The sequence below is a fragment of the Elephantulus edwardii genome, unplaced genomic scaffold (assembly GCF_000299155.1).
Source record: "Elephantulus edwardii isolate Elephantulus edwardi_28Jun2011 unplaced genomic scaffold, EleEdw1.0 scaffold00348, whole genome shotgun sequence".
Lineage (NCBI taxonomy): Eukaryota > Metazoa > Chordata > Mammalia > Macroscelidea > Macroscelididae > Elephantulus > Elephantulus edwardii.
The window spans coordinates 1,281,431-1,306,156 of record NW_006400098.1 but is presented as its reverse complement, the minus strand read 5'-3'; the positions used below and the strand labels follow the sequence as shown (position 1 = coordinate 1,306,156).

General features: G+C 41.6%; 2 protein-coding genes across 2 annotated transcripts in view; both read right to left on the bottom strand.

The window, feature by feature from the left end:
• Positions 1 to 1,029: 1,029 nt before the first annotated feature.
• LOC102850295 (killer cell immunoglobulin-like receptor 2DL5A-like) lies at positions 1,030 to 10,298 on the bottom strand. The gene is made up of 9 exons (XM_006901871.1): positions 10,295 to 10,298; positions 10,117 to 10,191; positions 9,026 to 9,087; positions 7,892 to 8,034; positions 6,657 to 6,728; positions 3,699 to 3,743; positions 1,815 to 1,909; positions 1,272 to 1,324; positions 1,030 to 1,173 (listed from the first exon to the last, which is right to left on the bottom strand). Exons 1-9 carry the CDS (start codon positions 10,296 to 10,298, stop codon positions 1,030 to 1,032), a joined length of 693 nt encoding a protein of 230 aa, XP_006901933.1.
• Positions 10,299 to 16,907: 6,609 nt separating this feature from the next.
• LOC102849880 (killer cell immunoglobulin-like receptor 3DL3-like) overlaps positions 16,908 to 24,726 on the bottom strand; it is an 11,542-nt gene continuing 3,723 nt past the window's right edge. The window contains exons 4-7 of the mRNA XM_006901870.1: positions 19,543 to 19,842; positions 17,625 to 17,729; positions 17,117 to 17,169; positions 16,908 to 17,018 (exon numbers count right to left, since the gene is read on the bottom strand). Of these exons, the coding sequence (XP_006901932.1) occupies positions 16,908 to 17,018; positions 17,117 to 17,169; positions 17,625 to 17,729; positions 19,543 to 19,842 (569 nt within the window). The remainder of the gene's footprint in view (positions 17,019 to 17,116; positions 17,170 to 17,624; positions 17,730 to 19,542; positions 19,843 to 24,726) is intronic.

The window sequence follows — 24,726 nt, the reverse complement described above, 5'->3', positions numbered from 1 at the left end:
TTAAGGAAGGCAATACGGTGCTTTCTCAAAAGGTTGCAAATAGAAATACTATTTGACCCAGCAATTCCACTACTGGGAATATACCCCAAAGAGACCATAACTGCCACCCAAGCAGATATATGCACACCCATGTTTATTGCCGCTTTGTTCACAATAGCAAAGAATTGGAAATAACCCCAGTGTCCATCAACAAATGAATAGATAGAGAAGCTGTGGTATATTCACACAATGGAATACTATCTTGCATTGGAAAACAATGAACCCAAGAAACATTAATCAAAATGGATGACACTGGATGACATTATGCTGAGTAAAATATCTCAGTCACAAAAGGACAAATATTGCATAGTGCCACTGTTGTAAAACGGGGCTGACATCAGGGTTAGGGGGATACTGAGAAAGATGGGATAAATTATATATACTGCAGTGCAACAGATGAGAGAGAGAACTGTTTAAAAGGGATCTATGGTTAGGTATTATTGTCATGACAGGAGTCCAGAATGAAGGCTTCATAGTGGAGCGGACTTGGGGGGAGGGATTGTAAAACAATGAAAGAATTTTTCTTTTACTTTTCAAAGAGAATAGCGAACTTAGGGGAGAGGTTGGGCAGGGAGAAAAGTGCAACAATGAATGAATGGAAATCCAAAGTCTCTGTATACTTTCATTAAAATTAATAAAAAAAGTAGATCACAGAAAAACCCCAAAAATGTGTTAATCAAGATAATTCATTGAGCTCATAGTAATTTCTAGAATCACATCTGTAGAATGAGAGAAAGTTGGCCAATTATGGCTGAATTTCTAGAATGCTTGAGTGCTTTTGTTAGTAGTACCGGAACGACTGGACAATCACAAAATAGAGTCCTAGAAGGACTCTGACATTTCAGACATGACCCTGCAGATACCCAGACCCCAGGCGTTGTTATCACAGAGATGATAGGCAGGTCTTGGGGAGGGATGGTGCTCACGGAAGAAAGTCTCCAGATCTCTTCACATGTGCGCAGGGTTCAGGAATCACGCCTTGATCTGGACTTAGCGTACAGCCACTTGCATGTACACGTGGGTATTAGTTGAGGGGGCCTCTGACCTCTGGGGGGTGGGAGTGATATTTTTCTTCTTGGGAGTCCAGTGTCTCAGCTCTGTGTAAGTCACCTCCTGTGGGTCTTCTTCAGGTACCTGGGAAGAGGCCAATAGTGAGAAGGACGTGTGCAGATACATAAGGACAGAGAGAGAGAATTAGCTGCACTGAAGAGGAGGGACTGAGGAGGACCTACCTTCCCACTCACCGTGGTGTCCACGTCAGGCTCTCTGCTGAGCATAGTGGCATCTGCAGGGGACAGAAGTCACCAAAATAAGTGTGAGCGAACCTCTGGGCTCTCATTTCATAATTACATTTATAATGTCAAGAAAAATGAGTGAGTGCCTGCGGCATTTCGGCTCCAAAAGGCAGAACTAGAGATTCTCTCTCTCTCTCTCTCTCTAAACAAAAAAGTTCACCCAATTAAAAGCTCTCACTTTCCACCCTCTTTATTCCCTTCCCTGCTTTTTTCTTTATGTGGCTTGTTCTCCTACACGTTGGTGGCAGCATTGGATATAAGTAAGAAATATATGGTGGGGAAAAAAAAAGAAATATATGGTGGAGAATTAGACAGCTTTAAGGGACAAAGGCCCTGGTGTTATCTCTAGAAAGTTGTATCTCTGTGGCTCTTGCGTTTAGCTTACTAGAAGCCTGCAAGTAGAGGTTCAATACCTCTGCACTCCCATCAAAGATGTCAACTCTGCTGAGGTGACACTGGCTTCTTCTCCCCGACACTTACCCTTTTTTGCACGACAGCAGCGACGAATGAGGAAGCAAATGAGGAGGACCAGGATGATGGTGACCACTGAGGGTCCAATCAGAATCGGCGAAAGTCTAGTGTTAGCTGGAGGGAGATGTGAATCCAACAATAAGCAAATCATAGCAACTGCTCTTTCTAAATTGACTCCTGTGAATTCTGTGATGACACAGAATATCCCAACCTCCAGAATGCTCTCAAATTGGGCCAAATAAATTCTCTGTGAAGGAGAAAAGGTAAAATCAAAAGAACTGAAGGTAGGCATCTGATGTCATCTGTTGTTGTTAGTAGGTGCCATTGAGTCAACCACGACTCACAGTGACCCTATGGACAACAGATGGAAATCTTCCCCTATCTTATACCTTGCCCTCCTGCCTCTGTCGATCTCCACCATACTCCAGCCTATTTTTTAAGCCATTGTATTAATTCATCTCATTGAGGTTCGTTCTATTTTTTGCTGACCTTTTCCAGCATGATGTCTTTTTTCTAAGGACCAGCTCCCCTTGGCAACATGCCTAAGTAATGTGAGATGAAACATATGTCATATATGCTCAGGAAAGAACGTGTTTGGGGTGGTATCCTGCCCTTACAAATTGGGTGGTGGTAAATCCCAACTCCTGGTACTTGTGAACAAAGCTAAGTCTATAAATAGGATCTTTGATTATGTTATCAGTCAAGCTAAAATGAAGTCATACTGAGGTAGGGTGAAGGCTAATCCAGTATTGGTAGTAAAGTTAAAACAGAGATGAGACACACCTAGATAGGGACAAAGGGAAAGAAACCATGTTAGGATGGAATTGTGCCAGTTCCAATCCAAGGAATGCCTGGAGCTCCCACTAACTGGGAGAGGCTAGAAAGCGTCCTTCACAAAAGGCTTTTGAAAAAACATGGCTCTGTTAATTCCCAAAATTTTTACTTCTAACCTCGAGAGATATGAAGCAATACATTTTTGTTCTTACAAACCACTCACTTTGAGGTGCTTTTTCATTGCAGCCCTGTGAAGCTGAGGAAGGAATATCAAGGAAGAGCAATGTGCTACTGTACAAAGAGCAAGGACCACGTGGGGATGGCCATATCTGACCTTTGTCAACTTCCCCAACAGAGGAGAACTGTTTCTATCAACAATATCAAAAACACAAAACTGTGAAGTCTCAGCGAAGGGGGGCAAAGAGAAGAATGAAGAATTCAGAACTCAAATGCTGATGGCCTTACCTGCTGCTGATAAGAAGAGCAAATGGTCTTGCTTGTCTGACTGAGCTAGCAGGTGGCTCATAAATCAGAATGGAATGTCCCTCCCTAAAGACTCAGTTTATAAAAATCCTCCCCAGTAAGTTCACAGTGTGACTTCCCATTCTGCCTCTCCAGGATGAGGAACTCACCTGGGAGCTCCCTTCCCCCCTTGAATAAAGCTGCATTAAGCTTTCTCTCGTTCTCTCTAATTTCTTCTTTAAGTTCACTAACCTAACAAAACCCACTTTTCATGAGGTCAGATACGTCCCCATGCTTCCATACCTCTTTCTACTCATTTCAACACCAGTCTTACTAATTTGCTGGGCTCACTTTCAAGCATGATAGCTCATAGACCATATAGAACCATGTTAAGGAAGTAAAAAGGTTACATTTCAGGCTAATAGCAGAATATAGCCAGGTTGGCTCACAAAACGGGCACGCAGGCACCTCAGTCATGGACCTTCATGGCTTTAGGCCAAAGTTCCAAGTTCTCTGTTCTGCCAATATTGGCTTCCCACTTTGAGTTGTCCAACAAAGTTCTCCAGTCCTGCTAATACTGGCTTCCCACTTTCAGGTGTCTGACAACATTCTCAGTCCTGCCAATATTGGCTCTCTGCCCCCAAGGTCCCGTCTCACATCAGGTCTGTAGTTTGGCCATGGGTGTCGCTGCCATAGATGTAGCTGGAGCAAGAAGGACGTCTTACATTTTCTGGCTTTTTCATCAATGGTACCAGGAGATCTGTCTCTGAGGTTAGAGCTGCTCAACTTACTGGCGAGACCAGCCACTCCCCTTATAGACTGTTGAGACTGGTCAATCCCCTTGTGGAATGGTAGGTAGCTAATCCCCTTGGGGATAGGATAACATGCACCATTCACATATTCCCACCCATCTACATAGTAAAGTCAAACAATGGCTAGGAAAAGTTACATTGAAAGATAAACACTATAGCTCCTTTCCCCTAGTCTCATGAGACATCTGTGGATTGGTTTTGTAATACAGAACTACGTGAAAGAGGCACAGTGTTTGCCCAGCTATTTCTGGAGGTATTTCTCTGTTGGTCTTATTTTACTTTTTATGTTAGTGAGAAAAAGATTCCTGCAATAGGCCTCTATGTCCTGACTCCTAGAATTTAGATGTCAAATGGAATGAAATTTGTGAATGAATTGACATTAAATTAGGCAGATTACGGGTATGGCTCTCATATAAGTAATGAGAGCTCTCGGTGGCTTAGTGGTAAGGCATTGCACTGCCAGTGCAAAAGTACCCTATTTAAATTCACCAGCTGTTCTATGGGAGAAAGATGGGTAATCTCCTCCCATTTGATTTACTATCTCTGAAAACTCACTGGAGACTCATCTACAGGTCAATTCCAACTCGATGATATATAACCATCACCACAGCAATGTAATTAGAAAAGTCTTTACAAGGAAAAGAAGGAGGCAGGAGAGAGTTAGAGAAGAGATTTGATTATGGAGAATGTCAAACCAATGCAATGTAAGAAAGACTTGATCAGTGGTTACTGATTTTGAAGGTGGAGGACCTAGGGTCATGAGCAAGGGATGTGAGCTACACTTAAGAGATAGAAAAGGGGGTAAATACCCAAAGAATCCTCCCCTGGGACCTCCAGGAAGAACACGACCCTGCTCTCACCTTGAATTTTGCCTAGTGAGATCCATTTTGGACGATGAGCCTCTAAAATTTCAAGGGGATGGGGATGGTGATGGTGAATACAACTGTGTAGTTTTAGGTCATTAAATTTATGGTTGGTTTGAAATGAAAAAGATGTGAGTCAGGGTTATACCTTTCACCATAGGTATTCAATCGAGATACTGAGCAAATAATCGAAGAAGATAGACTATATGAAGAAAAAGGAGGCATCAGGATTGTAGGAAGACTCAACAAAAACAACACATGGAGCATGTAACTTCGAAGGCAAGAGGCCTTGAGACATTAATAAAGATCACAACCTACTGCTTTTAGTATCACTCACTCACTCATTTATTTTGAGTTAAAATTGACTCATAGCTGACCCTCCAGTAGGTTTTCAGAGGCTGTACATGACATGAGAGGAGACGGCCCATCTGTCTCCTTTGGACCCACTGGTGGATTTGAACCACCAGAGAGATGTCACCTTTAAGTTATGTGTCAACCCATCTCCTTGAGGGTCTTCCCTTTTCCAAGTATAGTGTCCTTTTCAAGGACTGCCCCCTTCTGATGACATGTGAGATGAAGTCTCACCATCTTTGCTTTTAAACAGCACTCTTGCTTCACTCCTGCCAAGCTGATCTGGTTATTTGTTTGACAGTCCATGATATTTTCAATATTGATGGCCAACACCACAACTCAAAGACACTAATTTTTCCTCTAAACTTCCTTAGTTATTGAAAATATTTTGGCTTGGGTCAGGTTCACTTTAGTCTTTAAACCATTATCTTTGTTCTTGGGTCAAGTTCACTTTAGTTTTTAAACAATCAACCTTGTTATTTATCACTTTACAGAAGTGCTTGGCAGCAGATTTGCCCAATGCAATATGTCTTTTGATTTCCTGAGGGCTACTATTCATGAGTGTTGATTGTGAATCTAGACAAAATAAAATCTTTGACACCGACAATCTTTCTTCTCTTTATCATGATGTTGACTGTTAGTTCACTGGTGAGGATTTTCGTTTCCCTTAGGTTAAGGTTTAACCCCTAGTGAAGACTACAACGTTTGATCTTCTTAAGTATGTAAAATTCTCTTCACTTTCAATAAGAAAATTTGTGTTATCTGCATATTGCAGGTTGTTGATGAGTCTTCCCTCCTCTCTGATGCTACATTCTTTTTCGTGTGGTCGGACTTCTTGTAGCATTCGCTCACTATACTTACTGAAAAGCAGGAGGTTCGGATTCACCACTTGCTCTTTGGGAGAAAGGTGGAAAGCCTCCTCCCACTTGATTTACATCCTCTGAAAACCCACTGGAGGGTCATCTATGATGTGGTTCCGACTCAACAGCAAAGAACAACATCAGACAAATCAAGAATCACTGGTGATGTAACGCGTAACATGCTGGACAGCTGACATGAGGGTAAGTGTTCAGAATTCATCTGTCACGCCAGGAGAGAAAGAGGGACAGTCTTCTCTCATGAAAATGTAAAATTTCGAAAAATTGACGAGATGTCAGAATCAGACTTGGTGCAGTGTTTGGTTGTTTTTGTTTTTGTTTTCTATTTTATTTCAGAGATTTTATTTTACTAAGTATGCAAAGTTGAAACTTGTGTCCTCCCTTCATTTCTTTGCCTAACCGTCATGATTCTCTTCCTAAGTCAGAAGTGAGGACAGAATAAGCTCTACATTGGTCCAGGAAAGGAGGTTAAGGTTACTTCCAATCTCATAGTTTGGAGGAGAATTCAATCATTAAAAAAAACAAAAAAACAACAACTGGAGGTTAAAGTTCCACTAAGTGCCTTCTTCAATCATAGAATCTGAGGTTCACCAAGAGAAGGGGATTGGTTCAAAGTCATAAACCTAGGAAGCAGCAGAGCTGACACTTGAACTCATGGACTCTGTTTCCTCCGACTGCCACAAGCACAGAGAAGACGTTCCTTTCACTTACCAGCTTGGTAGCTTGGTTCTGTCGGTGATGAAAACGTGCTTGTGGGTGATGGAGAAGTACTCATGACGTTTTCTAGAAAAAGCAGAACAGGTGAGGAAATGGGGCAATCTGTCTTATAACCCAGTGAAGCCTACCATTGTGCTTTTGAGCTTGACTTATGGCCAACACCCACTTTATCATCTAACTCAAGGCTCCTGAGAGAACTGGCATCTTCTCCACCAAATGCCCAGAGACACAGATTCTTCCCTTGTCATTCTCCTTTTCATATCTTCTCCTTCATTTTTTTATTTTATATATGTGTGTTTCTACGTCCCTGCTTTCCAAACACTACTTCCTCTGTCATACATTGACCCCCATGTAGATTTTTAACCTCAACAATCCTCTGATTTCTTGAGTTGCCGTAGAACATGGACCGTAGAAGCTAGTTTGAGGATGCACAGCATATAGACAGTCTGCAGGAGTTAGTCCTAGGCTCCTTCACTTGATACCAACATCCTCGGACATTATGGGTCAATCTTAGAAGAAGACGGAATTATCAAAATAAAAGCATTATCTGTAGCATTGCCATGGTCTAATGTCACAAAATCTATCGGGATGAGCCAGGGGCAGGTAGAGTAACCCTACATCTCAAGTCAGACCCTCAACTTGTATTTGCATTTTCTTGATAGACAACAAAGTATAGGCATAATATGTTGTTGTTGTTGTTGCTGTTATATGCTGTCGAGTCATTTGCGACTCATAGCGACCCTATATACAACAGCCCTAAACCCTGCTCTATCCTGTGCCAATCACATTGCCTCTGACACCCATCCCGATTACCCCAGTCACTGAATCAATCCACCTCATGGATAGGAAGCCATATTTACAAACCACTTCAGGTATCAAGGCAGAGAGAGAGGAAAAGTACTCTTTCCACATTTGAACTTCTCTCTCTTTCCTTATCTCCATTTTTAAAAATTTCCCCCTCTTTCCGTACTCCTATCTGTCCTTACATTTTAATAAATTGTATTTGTTTCTCTTCTTTCTTTGTCTCTGTTGATGTCTTTATCTCTTGCCATGTCTGACTCTATAAAAATCCTCTTCTCATTTCTCTCACCATCGCCTGGTACTGTCAACCTTTAGAATATACAATCTACATGCTAAAGAGAGCAGGAAAGAGGCAATTCTGGGAACTCTCATCTGTGACCACGAGAATCAGGGAGTCACTGGGGTCTGACAATACAGCTGGGAGTCACAAAATGTTATTGATTGTCCCTGCAAGGACAGATGTTGCCACATGCAAGGAGAAGTCAGCTTGAGAGATCTTGCCATGGAGTTTTTCAATCACATGCAAAAAGACCTGGATTTTCTTCTCTTTATACAGCATGCAGATGCCAAACTAGGTCCCTGAAAACCACTGCAGGGGTCACATTCTCTCCCATGTCACCAGGGGCCCAGGATGGGCCCTGCGGAGGGTTTTCTGTACACTAGTTAGCTTAGTGTGGTTTGGAAGTCATTCTTCTCTCTGTCACGACTCTGCTGTCTTTTGCCTAAAATAAGGAGATGTGGTGGCACAGTCTATAGGTAGATGTGCTTCTAAGCCAAACATGGTGACTTCCTGGAGGTTTTAAATCGCCAGCAGCTCCATGGGAGAAAGATAATCTCCTCCTGTGCAATTTACAGCCTCCTGAAGACTTTCTGGAGGGCCAGCTACGAGGCAATTTCAATTGGATGGCAATGAGAAAGACTGAAAGGAATTACCTTAAGTACCTGGAGTGGTTTCTGTTGTTGTGATTGGGTTTCTGATAGATATTTTCTTTTCTTTTTTTCCCTTTCTTTTTTAATTAATTTTAATGAAAGTTGACAGAGACTTTGGATTTCCATTCATTCATTATTGCACTTTTCTCCTTGCATACCCCCTCTCCCCCAGTTCGCTCTTATCTTTGAAAAGTAAAAGAAAAACTCTTTCCTTGTTATACAATCCCTCCCTTCAAGTCCACCCCACTATGCAGCCTTCGATCTGGACTCCTAGTATGACAATAATACCTAATCATATATCCCTTTTAAAAAGTTCTCTCCCTCATCTGTTTCTGATAGCCAATTTCCACTGGGAATATCAGGGATTAGTGGGATTAGAAAGCCCTGAAGAGTTTCTTTGAGTAGGAGCTCTTACCTGTGACCTTGATCATCACGGGGTTGCTGACTTCTGACCGGGTTAAAGAATTTTGATAAAAAGCATGACATCTGTAGATGCCAGAATCTGCTGGGGTCACAGGACCCAGCTCAAAAATCGCGGGAGGTATTTCTTTCTGGGACTCACGTACAAAAAAACCCTCCTTGAACAGCTTCTGTGTGACAAATCCAAGACGAAAGCGACACTGAAGACTCACACGTTCTCCTCGAGCAACCACAGGGGCTGGGCTAACGGTCAGGGTGGGCTTGTTGTGACCACCTGGGTGAGAAGAAGGCTCAGCCTTAGAGAGGGAGACGGGGCGATTTCCCTCCCCTCCCTGTGCTCAGAGATCCCTTCTTAGCCCAGATTGTCTAAAAATTCTTCCCCAAACACAGAATATCTAGGACTACCATAGAGAGTCCCCACGTCAAATATATATATGACATAACTTCCTACAACGGAAATACGGATTGGGGATTTTGAACAAGCGCTGAAGAGTGAACTTTTACCAGATGTTGGTAACTCAAAAGTAGTTCTAGAAAAGGACACAAGGCACTCATAGAAGAAAAAAAGTCTACGTGGATGAAATAACATCAACAAATCCATGAACTCCATTAGACCACTGGTAATGTAGCAGAATATTCTTCAGTTTCCTGAGTTCATTATATTTTTCCCCCATCCTTTCTGAGAGGATCTGGGCAATGCATATCACTTCCTACGGCCATGTAACATGGTACACAAGATGTGTGTAGTTCCTAGCAGTGGTTTTTCTCCTTAGTCCGTGGCCTCAGCCTCGCAGTCTGCTTCAGATGCCCTTGGAACTTGGATCAAATCCAAGGGGAACATCCTGGGGACATGTCTTGACCAGAATCAGAGCCTGAAATTCTCAAAGACCTTGACTTTCTTATTCACAAATGATCTACCCGTAAAGCTTCCCTAAACCAACCCATCAACTGAATCCCCACAGGCCATCTACCTTCTTCGTATGGGAAATCCTTCACTTTGAGATTGGAAGGTAAAGTAAGTTTTGTGAGAAAGGACTCACCTACTTGGGCCCAAGTCTGGAGGCCCATCAAATACCCTGGAAAAGAGAGAATCAGGATGGTTTGTTATCTCCATGCAAGACCTGGGCCCTACAACAGTGCAGTTTTCTCCACGTCAGGGATGTGCTCTGCTGGTGGGATACTCTGAGCTCAAAGCCCATCCTGCCTCTTACAGATGTGTCTCTGTCTTGTGTGGACACCAAGGCTTCACGTCCATATTTTCCACCCTAATATTCCTTCTCTTTCATCCCCTTCCAGGACTTACCAAGACACAGCAGGCCGATTAATGTGAAGGACATGGTGCTGCGTCTGATGCTCTGGAGGCCGCAGCCCAGCTCGACTGAAACACGCAAAGGATGTCGTGAGAAGAGCTCCAGCACTTGCAGCTTGCAAATTGACCACATGCGGAAAGGTGCATGTCAGACAGTCTCTTCTACCCTTACCCATGGCCGGGGTGGGGGTGCTGGTCGAGGACGGAATCGACTTCCTGGAAGATGTTCAGAGCTATCGCTTCACATCATATTCTGACCAAAGTCAAACCTGAAACTTCCGTCCAACACAGTGTCTTATGAATAAGATGATCCTATTCTAAGCAGACATTTAAAGGCCTTTGAAGTGTTCTGTAGCTTTGATCTTCTTCATATAGAATACACAATGAACTGAAGAGATATTGGTAATACTCTAATAACCATAGCTTTTAAATATAGATTCTTTTGCCAGTGGGATTTTTAGTACTAGTTCGAAATCTTCCATTTCCGGTCAAAGGCCTCTGAAGCCATTTTTGTTGTGTGCCATCAGGTGAAAATGTACAAAGACCCGATGGAACAGAGTAGAACTGACCTGTAGGCCTTCCTAGGACTGCCATTAATATCTATGAAAGGCTGAATAGAAACGAATTTGAGTTCTGTAAGCCTCATTCAATGTGCAATCATAAAATGGAAATATATATTTACAAAACATCTCCCGAACACATAGGTACGAATTCTTATTTTTGTTATAAATGAATCTCTCATTATTATTATTGATTTTCAGGAACTATAGTAATTCTGATGCTAAACATGCACTCAAGACATCTCTCTGGCTATAAGCTTAGCGAGTATCTCAAACCTGACGCCATAATTCCCTGTATTCTTTGGTCCATCCAGAATCCATTCTTTTTATTTTATTTTATTTTATTTTATTATTTTTGTGTGAGTGTACCGTCAAATCAGATCTCACTGGTACAGGAGGAGATTGTCCCTCCTTCCCCAGCAGAGCATCTGGTGGATTTGAACCGTGCGCCTCTGGGATTGTCCAGAATCCATTCTATCTACCCATCTTTACTTGGTTTCCTTGGTTTTGTTCTTTGACTCACATTTGGGACTGAAGAATGACAAGGGAACTAAGTCAGAGCCCACTCCTAGCTGACACTGCAGCGAGTGTTCAGAGGCCGTGAGTCACGTGCGAGGCTGCCTATCTTTGTGTCACGGAGCAGCCGGTGGTTTGGAATTCTGTGCCTTTGGGTTGGCAGCACGACTCTTGACCACCAGACCACCAGATCTCCCTTTGATCCTGCAATAGTCCCTGGCATGTTCTTCCTTTCCACTCTCACCCATGATCTTCTTATTTCATTTGTCTGTTGATGAAAGTGTAAACACCTTCCCTCATGACTGATCAGGACTAGAAGCAACAGCTAGGAAGAGGCTCTTTGTTTGAGGAAAATCGTTAAAGATCCAATGTAGTTTTTGTTGCAGGTTTGGGTCGAAAGTCTAAGATTGGATACTGGAAGAAGTGTCTGTTGTTTTCTGGGCTCTTTCATTAACTAGTTTTGTTATTTTTCTCTTTAAGGCATAACTAAATGGACAACATTTTAATATTAGATGAGGGACTACTTTTTAGCTGCATTTTAGATGAGTGTTGAAAATACGTAATTCAGAAATTTCTAGTCCAAGTATTTACCACAAGAAGTGAGTTACAGACACAAAGATAACTGAATGGAAAGATAATGTACAAAAAACAGGCAGACATGGATTAACCTTATAGAACAAAATGGATGTGAATAACTGAATGAAAACCGATATCCTGGACATTTGGGCTGTTTCCATGTTCTTGTGATGGTGACTAACGCTACTATGAACATTGGTGTTCAAGTCTCTGACGGTACCTCAGTTCTCATTCTATCAGGGTATATTCCAAGCAGTGGAATAGCTGGGTCATATGGAATTTCTCTGTTCAGCTTTTTGAGGAAGCGTCAAACTGCCTTACAGAGTGATTGTACCATTTTACAATCCCACCCACAATATATAAGAGTTCCTATCTCACCACAATCCTCTCCACAATTTATTACTTGTTGTCCTGCTAAACTTTGCCACAGCTTCTGGAGTGAGATGGCATCTCATTGTGGTTTTGATTTGCATCTGATAGTCAGTGATTTTGAGCATTTCTTCACATGTCTGTTGGCCATCTGAACATCTTCCTTTGTGAAAGGTCTTTTCCATGTCTTTTGCTCACTTTGTAAGTGTGTTATCAGATTTTTCTAGTAGAGGCCCTGTAGGATTCTGTGAACTTCTCTTATGAGACCCTTGTCTGAAATGGTATTGTCAAATATTTTTTCCAAATCAGTAAGTTTTTGATGTACAGAGGGATTTAATCTTTAGAAAGTCCAATTCATCAATTTTATCCTCTGCAGATTGAGTCTTTCTGGCTGTGTTTAGCAGTCTCTTTATACCGTAGGCTATGCCTTCTAAGCTTGATCCCAGTTTGTCTCTGATAAACTATACAGTTTTGGGCTTTAGTCCCAAGTCTCTGATCCACCGTGAGTTTTTTATTTTTGTGTGTGATGTGAGATGTGGATCCTGTATCAGCTTTCTGCAGGTAGCAGTTCAGTTTTGCCAGCACCATTTGGTGAAGAGGTTGTCATTTACCCATTTGATAGGTTTTATTTCCTTGTCCAATGTGAACTGACCATAGTTAGCTGGGTCTATTTCTCTGTTCTCAATTCTATTCTCTTGGTCTATGTACCTGTCGTTGTACGAATACAATACTGTGTAGTAGGTTTTGAGGTCAGGGAGTGTTATGCCTCCACCGTATTTTTGTGTTTTCAGAAGTGCTTTGCTTATCCGGACTCTCCTTCCTCTACAACTAAACTTGACAATTTCCCTTTTGATCTCCTTGATAAAGGAATTTAGTATCTGTATTGGGATTGTGTTGAACATGTAGATTGCTTTTGATAGAATTGTCATTTTCACAATATTGAGTCTTCCTGTCCATAAACAGGGAACATTTCCCCCATTTATTTAGGTCTTTTATTGTATCTCACCAGAAAGTTATGCTATCAAGCCAAAGGTGGGTGATTTTAATCTGCAGCCCTCAGCCAGGTTCAAATTGTCTTCCTGTCAAACATTCTTCTAGGTGGTATTGCATTGGTCTGTGCATTGCTGTACAGAGGTAACTCGTGGTTGCTGTGATGCTGAACACTGGGACGCTTATGTGCCAGAGGTGGTAATGGTCACCCATGGTGGACAGTGTTGGCTGGAGCTTCCGGACTAAAACAAGCCTGGAAGCAGGAGTGACATCCACTTCCGAAATGGCTTGCCTCCTGAAACTCTATGAACAGTGCTCAGGCCTTTCCCTTTAGGGTTGCTATGAGTCCTCTACGACCTGACAGCACCTAACAGCAACAACAACATTGTGTCTCACAGAAATGTTCTGAAGCTTTCTTAGTCTAGGTCTTTTGTTTCTCTAGATAGGTTCACTGTCAAGTTTCTCAGTTTGTGGTTGGCTATTGTAGATGGTATTGCTTTCTTGATTTCCTTCTCTGAGTTCTGTTTTTACTATAGAGGAATCCCACTGATTTTTGGATGTTGATCTTATATCCTGCCACTCTACTAAATTGGTCTTCTAGTGTTGTTGTTGAGTCTTGGGTATTTTCTGTGTACACTGTCCTATCATCTGCATATAGCATAGTTGAACCATTTTTTGGTTGATGTGGATACCTTTTATTTCCTTCTCTTATTGTATTGCAGTGCAGGAGGTGAAGACCCTCTATGAGATGGATTGATTCAGTGACTGGGGTAATCGGGATGGGTGTGTCAGAGGCAGTGCGGTTGGCGCAGGATAGAGCAGGGTTTAGGGCTGTTGTGCATAGGGTCACTATGAGTCAGAAATGACTCGACGGCACATAACAACAACAACATATTGTACTGCCCTAGCAAGCACTTCCAATATGACACTGAATATAAGTGAAGACAGTGGGCATTCTTGTCTGGCCTCTGTTCACAAAGAAAATGCTTTTAGTCTTTCTTCATTGAGAATGATACTGGCTCTTGGTTTTGAATACATACTTTTCATTATGTTAAAGAAATTCCCTTCTATTCCAATTTTGCTGAGTGTCTTTATCAGGAAGAGGTGTTATATTTTGTCAAATACCTTTTCTGCATCAATTGCTAAGATCATATGGTTCTTGTTATTTGCTTTGTTAATATGATGATTTATATTGCTTTGTTAATATGATGAATTATATTGATTGTTTTTCTTATGTTGAACCATCCTTGCATACCTATTATGAATCCCACTTGGTCATGATGAATAATTTTTTTGATGAGCTTTTGGTTTCTATTGGCTAGGATTTTATTATAGATTTTTGCATCTATATTCATGTGAGATACTGGTCTGTGATTTTATATCTTGGTAATCACAAGCAGATGGCTTGAGAAATTATGATACATTCACACAGTGAAATACTACGCAGAAGGCAGGAACAATGGTTTTATTAATTACTACCTTTCTTAGGAGGGACAGGTCCTGGACAACATTATGCTAAGTGAACTAACTCAGTCTGATAAAGACAAATACCCTATAAGACCATTATTGCAGAACATGTATGAGGATCCAAGGTCAGGATGGTGGAAGAAGAAGGCTGAGGATTAATGGGTGGATGGGTTGGGGGAGGTTATTCATAGGGTTGCACAATTTCATGGGTGGAGGGAGAGGTGGGTAAACGAAATGGGAAAGATTCAGTGTGAAAAACAATGTATATGAATTTTGTAAGGAGACCAGTATAAAATTTAAAAAAGTATTTAAAAACCACCACCACCAGCAATATGCTTTGTAAGCTTTCACTCAGATCACAATAAAAAACTATGTAAAAAGGTAACCAGAGTAATCAAACAACACGCACACAAATTATTAAATGAGAACCTAACTTGCTGTATTAAGTTTGACCAAAAATAGTTAAATATGTAATGAAACAAGAAACAAAAACAAGGATAAATTATGAATATATAGATATCTATATCTCCATCTAAGATATTCTGTCTATTATCTGTATGTCTATTATCTATCTATCTATCTATCTATCTATCTATCTATCCATGCATCCATCCATCCATCCGTCTAATTTTGGGATATTTACTGTAAAATTGTGTGAATTAATAAAAAACTTGTGTTAGTTATATTGTGGTATAAAATGTCAATATATTACCAGGAAGTCACTCATCATTGTGGAAGTAGATAGGGAGCCACAGTGGCCTAGTGGTAAGGAATTGTGTTGTCAACACAAAGGCAGGCAATTCAAATCTACCAAGTGCACCATATGGGAAAGATGGTTGATCTACTCATTTGTGATTGGAAGTTTCTGAAAACCTGCAGAAGGTCAGCTCTCAGTTGGTTCCGAAGTGTTGGCACATTAAAAAAAACTTTTAGTATTATGGAGATCTTAGTAAGGATTGTACTATGGAGGAGAGAGAGGGGGGAAAAAAGAAAGGAGAGGAAGAAGGAAAAAGAAGAGAAAATGAGAGAGAGGCAAAGAGATACAAAAGAGAAGAAAGGTAGAAAGAGAAAAATCATGTAAGCAAGTAACCAACGTAATTGGAAGTATATAGTTGTTTTGTGCTGTTGAATCACTTGCAACTCTTTGTGACCATATGTACACAGCCCGGAATTCTGCTCTGTTGAACCAATTTCATTGTCTCTAATACACCTACCCCCTTTACCCTCAGTAGCCACTGAGTCAATCCATTTCTCCCAGGGTCTTCTTCTCCTATGCTGTCCCTCCACCTTTCCAAGCATGATTATCTTTCTCCAAGAACTAATACCTCCTTGCAACATGCTCAAAGGATATCAGACAGAGCTTCAAAATCCAGGATGGAACTGTTTGTTTTCTTAGCAGTTCAAAGTGTATTCCTTACTCTTCACCAGAAGCACAACACAAAGGCATCAATTCTTTCTCTATCATCGTTTGTCATTGTTCAGCTCTGTGATGCATAGCAAGTAATTGCCAAGACCATGGCCTGGATCAGGTGCACCTTAGTCTTTAGAGTGATATGATTGTTCTTCAGTACCCTAGAGAGGTCCGTGACAGCAGACTTTTCCCATTGCAATTCCGCTTTTGACAAGAAGCTGCGGTGCAATCCCAAAGGCACATGGGTCGAGGCCATCAGCTGCTCCATGGGAGAATGGTGGGCAGTCTCCTCAATATAATTTATGGTCACTTGGAAACTCGTTGAAGGGTCAGTCGTGAATTGGTTCTGTCTCAACAGCAGAGAGACAGACAGAGAGATAGAGATATGTAGAGACAGATTAGATAGATAGATAGATAGATAGATAGATAGATAGATAGATAGATAGATGATAAGAGTGAGAGATATATTTGCTTTTGGTTCTGCACTAGAAGAGAGAATATAGTATGTCTCCATCAAAACTTGTTAATGAAGTTGACCCACTGAATAAATATATCATAATTTCTAGAATCCCATCAGTAGACTATGAAAGAAAGTAGACCAATTATGGTTGGACTTCTAGAATGCTTGGGTGCTTTTATTATAATACTAGAAATGATTAGACAGTCATAAAATAGTCCTCAAATATTTGGGGGTTTCCTAAGGGCCCTGAGATTTTAGAGATGATCATGGAGGTACCCAGACCCCAGGCGTTATTATTACAGAGTTGATAAGCAGGTCTTAAGGAGGGATGGTGCTCATGGAAGAACGTCTCTAGATCTCTTTACATGTGCACAGGATCCAGGAATCACGCCTTGATCTGGCTTAACGTACAGCCACTTGCATGTACACGTGGGTATTAGTTGAGGAGGCCTCTGACCTCTGTGGGGTGGGAGTGATTTTTTTCCTTCTTGGGAGTCCAGTGTCTCAGCTCTGTGTAAGTCACCTCCTGTGGGTCTTCTTCAGGTACCTGGGAAGAGGCCAATAGTGAGAAGGACGTGTGCAGATACATAAGGACAGAGAGAGAGAATTAGCTGCACTGAAGAGGAGGGACTGAGGAGGACCTACCTTCCCACTCACCGTGGTGTCCACGTCAGGCTCTCTGCTGAGCATAGTGGCATCTGCAAGGGACAGAAGTCACCAAAATAAATGTGAGCGAACCTCTGGCCCCTCATTTCATAAATACACTTATAAAGTCAAGAAAAATGAATGAGTACTTGAGACATTTCGGCTCCAAAAGGCAGAACTAGAGATTCTCTCTCTAAGTGAAAACGTTCCTCCGATTAAAGGCTCTGACATCCCAAGCTATTGATTCTGTCTCCTACTTTTCCCCTTGTTTTCCTAGATGTTTGTGGAAGGACTGGATGTAAGTAGGAACACGGTGCACTATGAGGTGATGGTCTGAGAGCTTACAGAAGGGGCAGAGACGCTGGTGTGCTTTCTGCACAGTTCTATCTCTGTGGCTCCTGCATTGAGCTTAATATAAACCTGCAAGTAGACGTTCAATACCTCTGCACTCCCATCAAAGATGTCCACCCTGCTGAGGTGACACTGGCTCCTTCTCCCCGACACTTACCCTTTTTTGCACGACAGCAGCGACGAATGAGGAAGCAAATGAGGAGGACCAGGATGATGGCGACCACCGAGAGTCCAATCAGAATAGACCAAAGTCTAGTGTTACCTGGAGAGAGATGTGAATCCAACAATAAGCAAGTCATAGCAAGTACTGTTTCTCAGTTGCCTATGGACAGACCAGAGCTGTACTACTTAGAAGAATGTTTGACCAAAAACAATTAAAACCAGGCAAGCTGAGGTGTTATGTCGTCATAGGACCCACCAGAGGCAATTGAAGAGAAAAGTGAAATGGGGGAGGAGGGGTAGGCAGGGAGAAAGTGCAACAAGGAATGAATGGAAATCCAAAGTCTCTGTAAACTTCCGTTAAGATTAATAAAAATTTAAAAAAGAAGATTTTTTTTTTTTAAAAAAAAGGAAGCACTGGTGATATAGTGCATAACTGATTGGACAGCTAACCCGAGGGTGAATGGTCAGAATTCATCGATCACTCCACGAGGGACAGGTGGGCAGTCTTCTCGCCTGGGGATCTATAGTTTGAGAAAACTGAAGGAAGGTCAGAGTCAGACTTGGCAAAAGTGGGTTTTCTCTATTTTATTACAGACGTTTTATTTTACACAGTATTTCAAAGCTCAAAGGGAGGACACAGAGTTTGTTTCCTGGCAAATGGAGCTTTGATAAGAACCCTTGTGGAGGTAAGATAAGAAGATAAGATAAAAATCAGAGTTTTAGGTTGCTTCTGTAATTGTAGAATCTGAGGTTCACCAAGAGAAGGTGATTAGTTCAAAGTCACAGACCTAGGAATTAGCAGATTCAATACTTGAACTCACGGCCTCCGTCTCCCCAGAACACTGCAAGCCCAGACAAGAAGTTCTCCTCACTTACCACCTTGGTAGTTCGGTTCTGCAGGTGATGAAAACGTACTTGTGGGTGATGGGGAAGTACTTGTGTGTGGTGGAGATGAGTTTGTGGGTGATGGAGAAGTGCTTATGAAGTTTTCTGGAAAACAGAACAGGAGAGGAAATGGGGTGATCTGTCTTAGACCCCACTGAAGTCGACCATTGTTCCTTTGAGGTTGGATTATGGCCAACGAACTCCCAGGTTGTCAGCTAACGCAAGGCTCCTGAGAGAACTGGCATTCCTCCCCCAAGCGCCCAGAGAGAGAGAGATTCCTCTATTCTTCTCCTTTTCCCTCTTCTCCTTCATCGATTTGTTATATGTCTGTGTGCTTCTGTGCCCGCGCTTCCCAAAGACCACTTCCTCTGTTGTGCGCGCACCCGTGTAGATTTTTGTGTGCTCAATAGTCCTCTAAGTCCTGGGGTTGCCTTAGAACATGGACTGTAGAAGCTAGCTTGAGGATGTGCAGTAAACACACAGTCCACAGGAACTCATCCTAGATCCCTTCTCTCTGTACCAACATCCTGGGCCCAACCCTGGTGAGCATGTCCAACTGTCCCACGTGGGCCTCCTTCGTGACCTGTCAAAGTAAGTGCAAGGATTTCCACTCTCTAAGGCTATGGGGTCAGCCAGGGAAGGGCCCGCTGACCCTCCATCCCAAATCAGACACTTGGTTTCTAGACAAGAGAGTGTAGACATAAAATGAGAAACCACGTTTCCAAACCACATCAGGTCTCTAGTCAGAGACAGAGGGAGGGGATACGCTCTCCACATTTGAATTTCTCTCTTTCTCTCCACTTCTCATTTCCCTTCTCCCTGTTCCTGTGTCTGGCCTTTATGTTTTATAAAATTTTACTTGTCTCTCCTCTGTCTTTGTCTCTGTTGGTGTTCTCATCTCTCACCAGGTCTGACTCTATGAAAACCCTGTTCTCATTTATCTAATCAGCGCCCAGGACTGTCAGCCTTTAGAATATCCAACCTACATGCTGAAGAGAGCAGGAAGATGAGAATTCTGGGACTCTCACCTGTGATCACGAGAGTCAGGGGGTCACTGGGGTCTGACAGTTCGTAGGGGGCGTGGGTGAGCCAACCATAACATCTGTAGGTCCCCGCATGGTCAGATGTCACTGGGCCCATGGAGAAGTCAGCCTGAGAGGTCCAGTCATGCAGTTTACCACGTACACGCAAGGGGTCCCCGATTCCCTCATCTTTATACAGCATGTAGGTGTCAAAGACGGTCTCTGAACGGCACCGCAGGGTCACATTCTCTCCCAGTGTCACCAGGGGTCCAGGCCAGGCCAGAAGGGAGGGTTTTCTGTATACACCTGAGAGTAAATAGTTTGTGAGCTTTATCTAGATTTTTTAAAACATTTTTACTAGTTTATTTTCAAAATTCAAATACATTGTTTTCAAGGACAAATTCTTCCCAATTTTCTCACTCCCCAACCCATCAAATTGTACAACCCAATGATTACTCCCCCCGTCACCCTGCACATCCTCATCCCTCTGTTTCCAGCCTCTCCCACATCTCTTGGATCCTTTGTCTACCAGAATGGTTTCATACAATATTTATCCTTGTGGGACTGAGTTAGCTCACTCAGCATAAACTCGGGTTGTGAGCTTTAAATGAGTGGTTTCCCCGCACCCCATTCCAAGGTGCTGAAATGATGGAGATCACTCCGCTGTGCCCATCTTTCTCCTCCCTCTCCCACTGTGTATGTTCCTTTCAATCTTTCAACCTGTATGCAAAGGTTGCCATTCTCACTTGTGGATTTTGATGTTACAGATTTTGCTTAAGCCAAACAAGCCCCATATTGTCTGGTCAATTCCAGCTCGCAAGGACCCCGCTGGGGAGGGTAAAATCAGCCTATAGGATCAGGAGCATAAATCTTTAGGGAAGTTTGTGTCAAGTTTGCACCGCTGACTGATCAGTTGGCTGCCAAGAACTTAATCCTGGAGGCACCAGGCTCAGACGTGAATGTCCACTAAAATGTACGCATAAACTTTAAGGCAATAATACTTATGGTGCATTGGTGGGCTGTTGCAGACCTAGAAAAATGTGAGTAACTTGGCATATAAGTCGGAGTCGACGCCAATCAAGGTGCGAGACTGCCCCACTTTCCCTTTTAAATTATTTTGTAGTTAGTGGTGAGATTGACACAGAAAACAGTCCTGCAATGTTTTCCCCATAGCCAGTCCCACATGGACACGATCCACATTCTTCAACTCGTGCCCGTTCTCATTCCGTGGAAGTTCCTCCCCCAGTAACCTGCACTCCCCACCCACACCCCCATAAAGCTCCACTCTAATCCGTCCAGTTGCTGTTGTAAAATATCCATCTGTAAATAGTCCTTAAAAAAGTACATTTTGGGGGGGGGGAAGGGCTGGGCGTGGAGAGAAGTGCAGCAATGAATGAATGGAAATCCAAAATCTCTGTAAATGTTCTTTAAAATGATTTTTTAAAAAAATGAATAAAGCTTCCTTAAGTTAAAAAAAGAGTACATTTGTCATTTTAAGACATAAATGAAAAAAGAGACAGTAGCTATAACAGAACTAGTTAAGCAAATGTAAACAATGTCACATTCTTTCTGTTCCGTATTTTCATTCTTTTATTTTCTTTTTCCATAATCCTTATCAGAATTGCTTACAATTTTTAGAATATTCATCTGTTATGTAGAATAACAATGAATATAATTATATCTAAAATTCACTTTGACTTGCAATTTTACTCTTACCAAGCCTGTTATACTAATTTTAGTGTTACTCCCCTTTGATACAGTAAACTTAATCTGTTTAAAGAAATGTAGGAAGGGAAAAAAAGAGTACATTTTTGGGTACTTGATGGACTATTCTTTTGGGTTTAGGGAGACTTTAGGAGATATGTTTAGTTGAATTTTACCTCAGGGCAGTAGAGTCCACAGCCTCTAAGGTTCCATAACATCAGGAACCCATGACCGTCTGAAATGATCTTACACGTTTCCCTCATTTTATAAAAGGGTCCCACATAGAATAATCAACATTTTCACCATCAGTCAGTTCTTCTGGTTTTACTCCTGTCACAGAAGGCGGTTTTCTCGGAGACAGTAGACCACCCGTTCCACGTCCTCCCCTGCTCCCCTCTCTCTTTCTTCTTTTGTGGCCCGAGGTAAATAAAGACCAAGTGTCATGAAGCCGTCTTACGTCAGCTCTCTCGTTGTTAATGCCCTTGCATGTTTGTGTGGGTGCGTGCACGTGTCTGCTGTGTGTGTGTGTGTGTTACTTTGTTGTTTAATATGGTCTCCAGCTTATACTTTCTGGCCTCAAACCTACTACACCAGCATAATGGTCAAATAATGCAGTTCTGGGACAAAGAAACATACAAAGTCCCGTGGAATAGAATGAAAACCCCAGAAGTAAATCCATCCACACATTGTCAACTCATTTTTTTTAGTATCAATTGCAATTTAATGCAATTAATTAATTAAAATGCAATTTAATTTTTTGTCAACTAATCTTTGATAAGGAAAGGAAAACTATTTAGTGAGGAGATCATATCCTCTTTTATAAATGGTGTTGACAAAACTACAAAGCTACAGAGAGAAAATGGACATGCGAGCCATACCTCACCATATACAAAAACTTACCCAAGGTGGATCATGAAAGTGCAAATTATTTTACGGGTAAACCCAAAAATTATCCCCAGAGGAAAAAATAATAGAAACAAATTTGTTGTTGTTACTGTTACGTGCCGTCAAGTTGTCTGTGACTCTTAGTAACCTGATGTACAAAACCCTAAACCCTGTTCTGTCCTGTGCCAATCTCACTGTCTGCAACACACCCATCCCGATTACCCCAGTCACTGAATCAATCCACCTCACAGAGGGTCTTCCTCAGATTCCTAAAATGGTCGCATAAATATTGTTTGTGTTGTGTGCCATTGGTTGAACGGACTCATAATTGACCCTACAGCAGGTTGTCAGAGGCATTAAATTGCACGAGAAAAGATTGCTTATATAAACAAAAACTGGCACTCAAGACAGAAAAAACTCAATGAGTAGGACCTTCTAAAATTGAGTTCTTAGGTGTGTAAAAAAATTTCACCAAAAGAGTGAAAAAGAACCTAGAGATTGGGAAGAATATTTGTCAATGTTTTATCTGACACAGGGGTCATAACCAAAATCTACAGAAAACTCTAACTTCTGAACAAGAAAAACACAAATGACTCACGTACAAAGTTGAGAGACGCTATGGAAATACTCATCACCAGAAGACATTCAGAGTGTCAACAAGGACAGGACTAAATGCTCACGATCACTTTCTCGCTATTAATAAGAATTGAACTCATTGCTTTGAGGTCAGAACTGACTCACAGCTGACTCTCCAGTGACTTTTTGGAGATTGTAAATTACACAGGAGGGAATGGTCATCTTTCTTCCTTGGAGTGGCTGGTAGATTAGAACTTTCAGAGAGTCTTTTTGTCAACAGCACGATTCTCTACAGACTACACTATCAGAGTTATGAGAGATGCAAATCAAAACAACAGTGAGGTACCGCCTCACTTCAGTGACAGTATCAAAGTTGAATAAGATGATCAATAACAAATGCTGGCAATTGTGTGGAGAGATTGGAATTCACACAAATAGCTGGTGGAAATGTAAAAGGTTTAAGCATCTTGGTGTTTTCTTAAAAAGTTGAAAATGAGAGAGCTCTGGTGGCCTAGTGATAGGAAGTTGCACTATAATCCCAAAGGCACCTGGTTTGAATCCACCAGATGCTCTGCTGGAGAAGGAGGGGCAATCTCCTCCTGTACCGGTCAGATCTAATTTGATGGTACACACATAAAATAATTTTTTTAAAAAAGGAAAAAGTTGAAAATGGGAATGCCATTTGATCCAACTATTTTACTTTGATCCAACTATTCTACTAGGTACACCACAATAGCAAAGAGATGGAAACAATCCAAGAGCCCGCAAATGAACAAAAGGATAGAGAAACTACTGTACATATCACATATTTACATACTGTAAATACACAGTGGCAGAGAATACAACACTGAAAAATAATGAAGAGTTCATGAACCTTGTGTAATGTGGATGAATCTAGAGGACAAATATTGTGTGAGACCACTATTATAAAGAAAGAAAGGTTTACACCCGGAATCTTTTTTATATGGTTGTTAAGGAGAGGAAGGGTGGGAAAGTAGAAAATGAAATGATAGATAATAAGGACTCCTTAATGTAGGTGAAGGGAAAGGCAATATGGAATGATTGAATGATCAGACAGGTGGTTATTTCACTTAATGCCGTGAAACAAATGTTCATGAATGATTGAGTGAATAACAATATGCTTTGTAAACCTTATTGACATAGCAGTGAAAACATTCCAAACCCAGTTTCAATGTGCTGTCAACTGTTCCTAAGTGCCAGAAGGCTGGGACGTGTCTTACGTAAAAAGAAAAAAATATCTACCTATTGGCAAGCATCATTCAGACATGAATTGTGAAGTTACTGGTAATAAGTTCAAGTCATTCCTGGTACTCATTTTGCTTGCATTCACATTCCAGTCCTCCTCTTTCCCTTGTAAGAACTCTGTTGCTGTTGATTATTTTGACACCTCTTGAATAAATAAAAAAAAAATCTGCCTATCTCAAGGCCTATCAATAAGCAGCTTTAATTCCACCTTCTACCTGACTTTCCTATTGTCATATTCAGATCCTTTACACAGGTAAGGACACAGGTATCCACAGAGGTCATTCTTCTCTCTACCACTACTCTGTTGGATTAAATATTGTTTTACCTACAATAAGGAGTTCTGGTGGCACAGTGTGTACGGAGTTGTGCTGCTAACCCAAGGGTTTCAAATCCCCAGCAGCTCCATGGGAGAAAAATGGACAAAAATCTCCTTCTAGGTGATTTACAGTTTCCTGAAAACCTCCTGAAGCTTCAGCTGTGAGTCGGCTCCAACTGGATGACAATGAGAGGAAAAAACATGAAGTGTCTAGTTTCTGTTCTTGTGATTAGAATTCTTTTTTTTTTTTGGTGCCGTAACAGAGCCAAAGAAGAAGAAATAGATGATTTCTACCAACTTTTACAGTCGGAGATAGATCGAACATGCAATCAAGATGCATTGATAATAATGGGTGACTGGAATGCAAAAGTTGGGAATAGTGAAGAAGAATCAGTAGTCGGAAAACATGGGCTTGGTGACAGGAATGAGGCTGGAGATAGAAT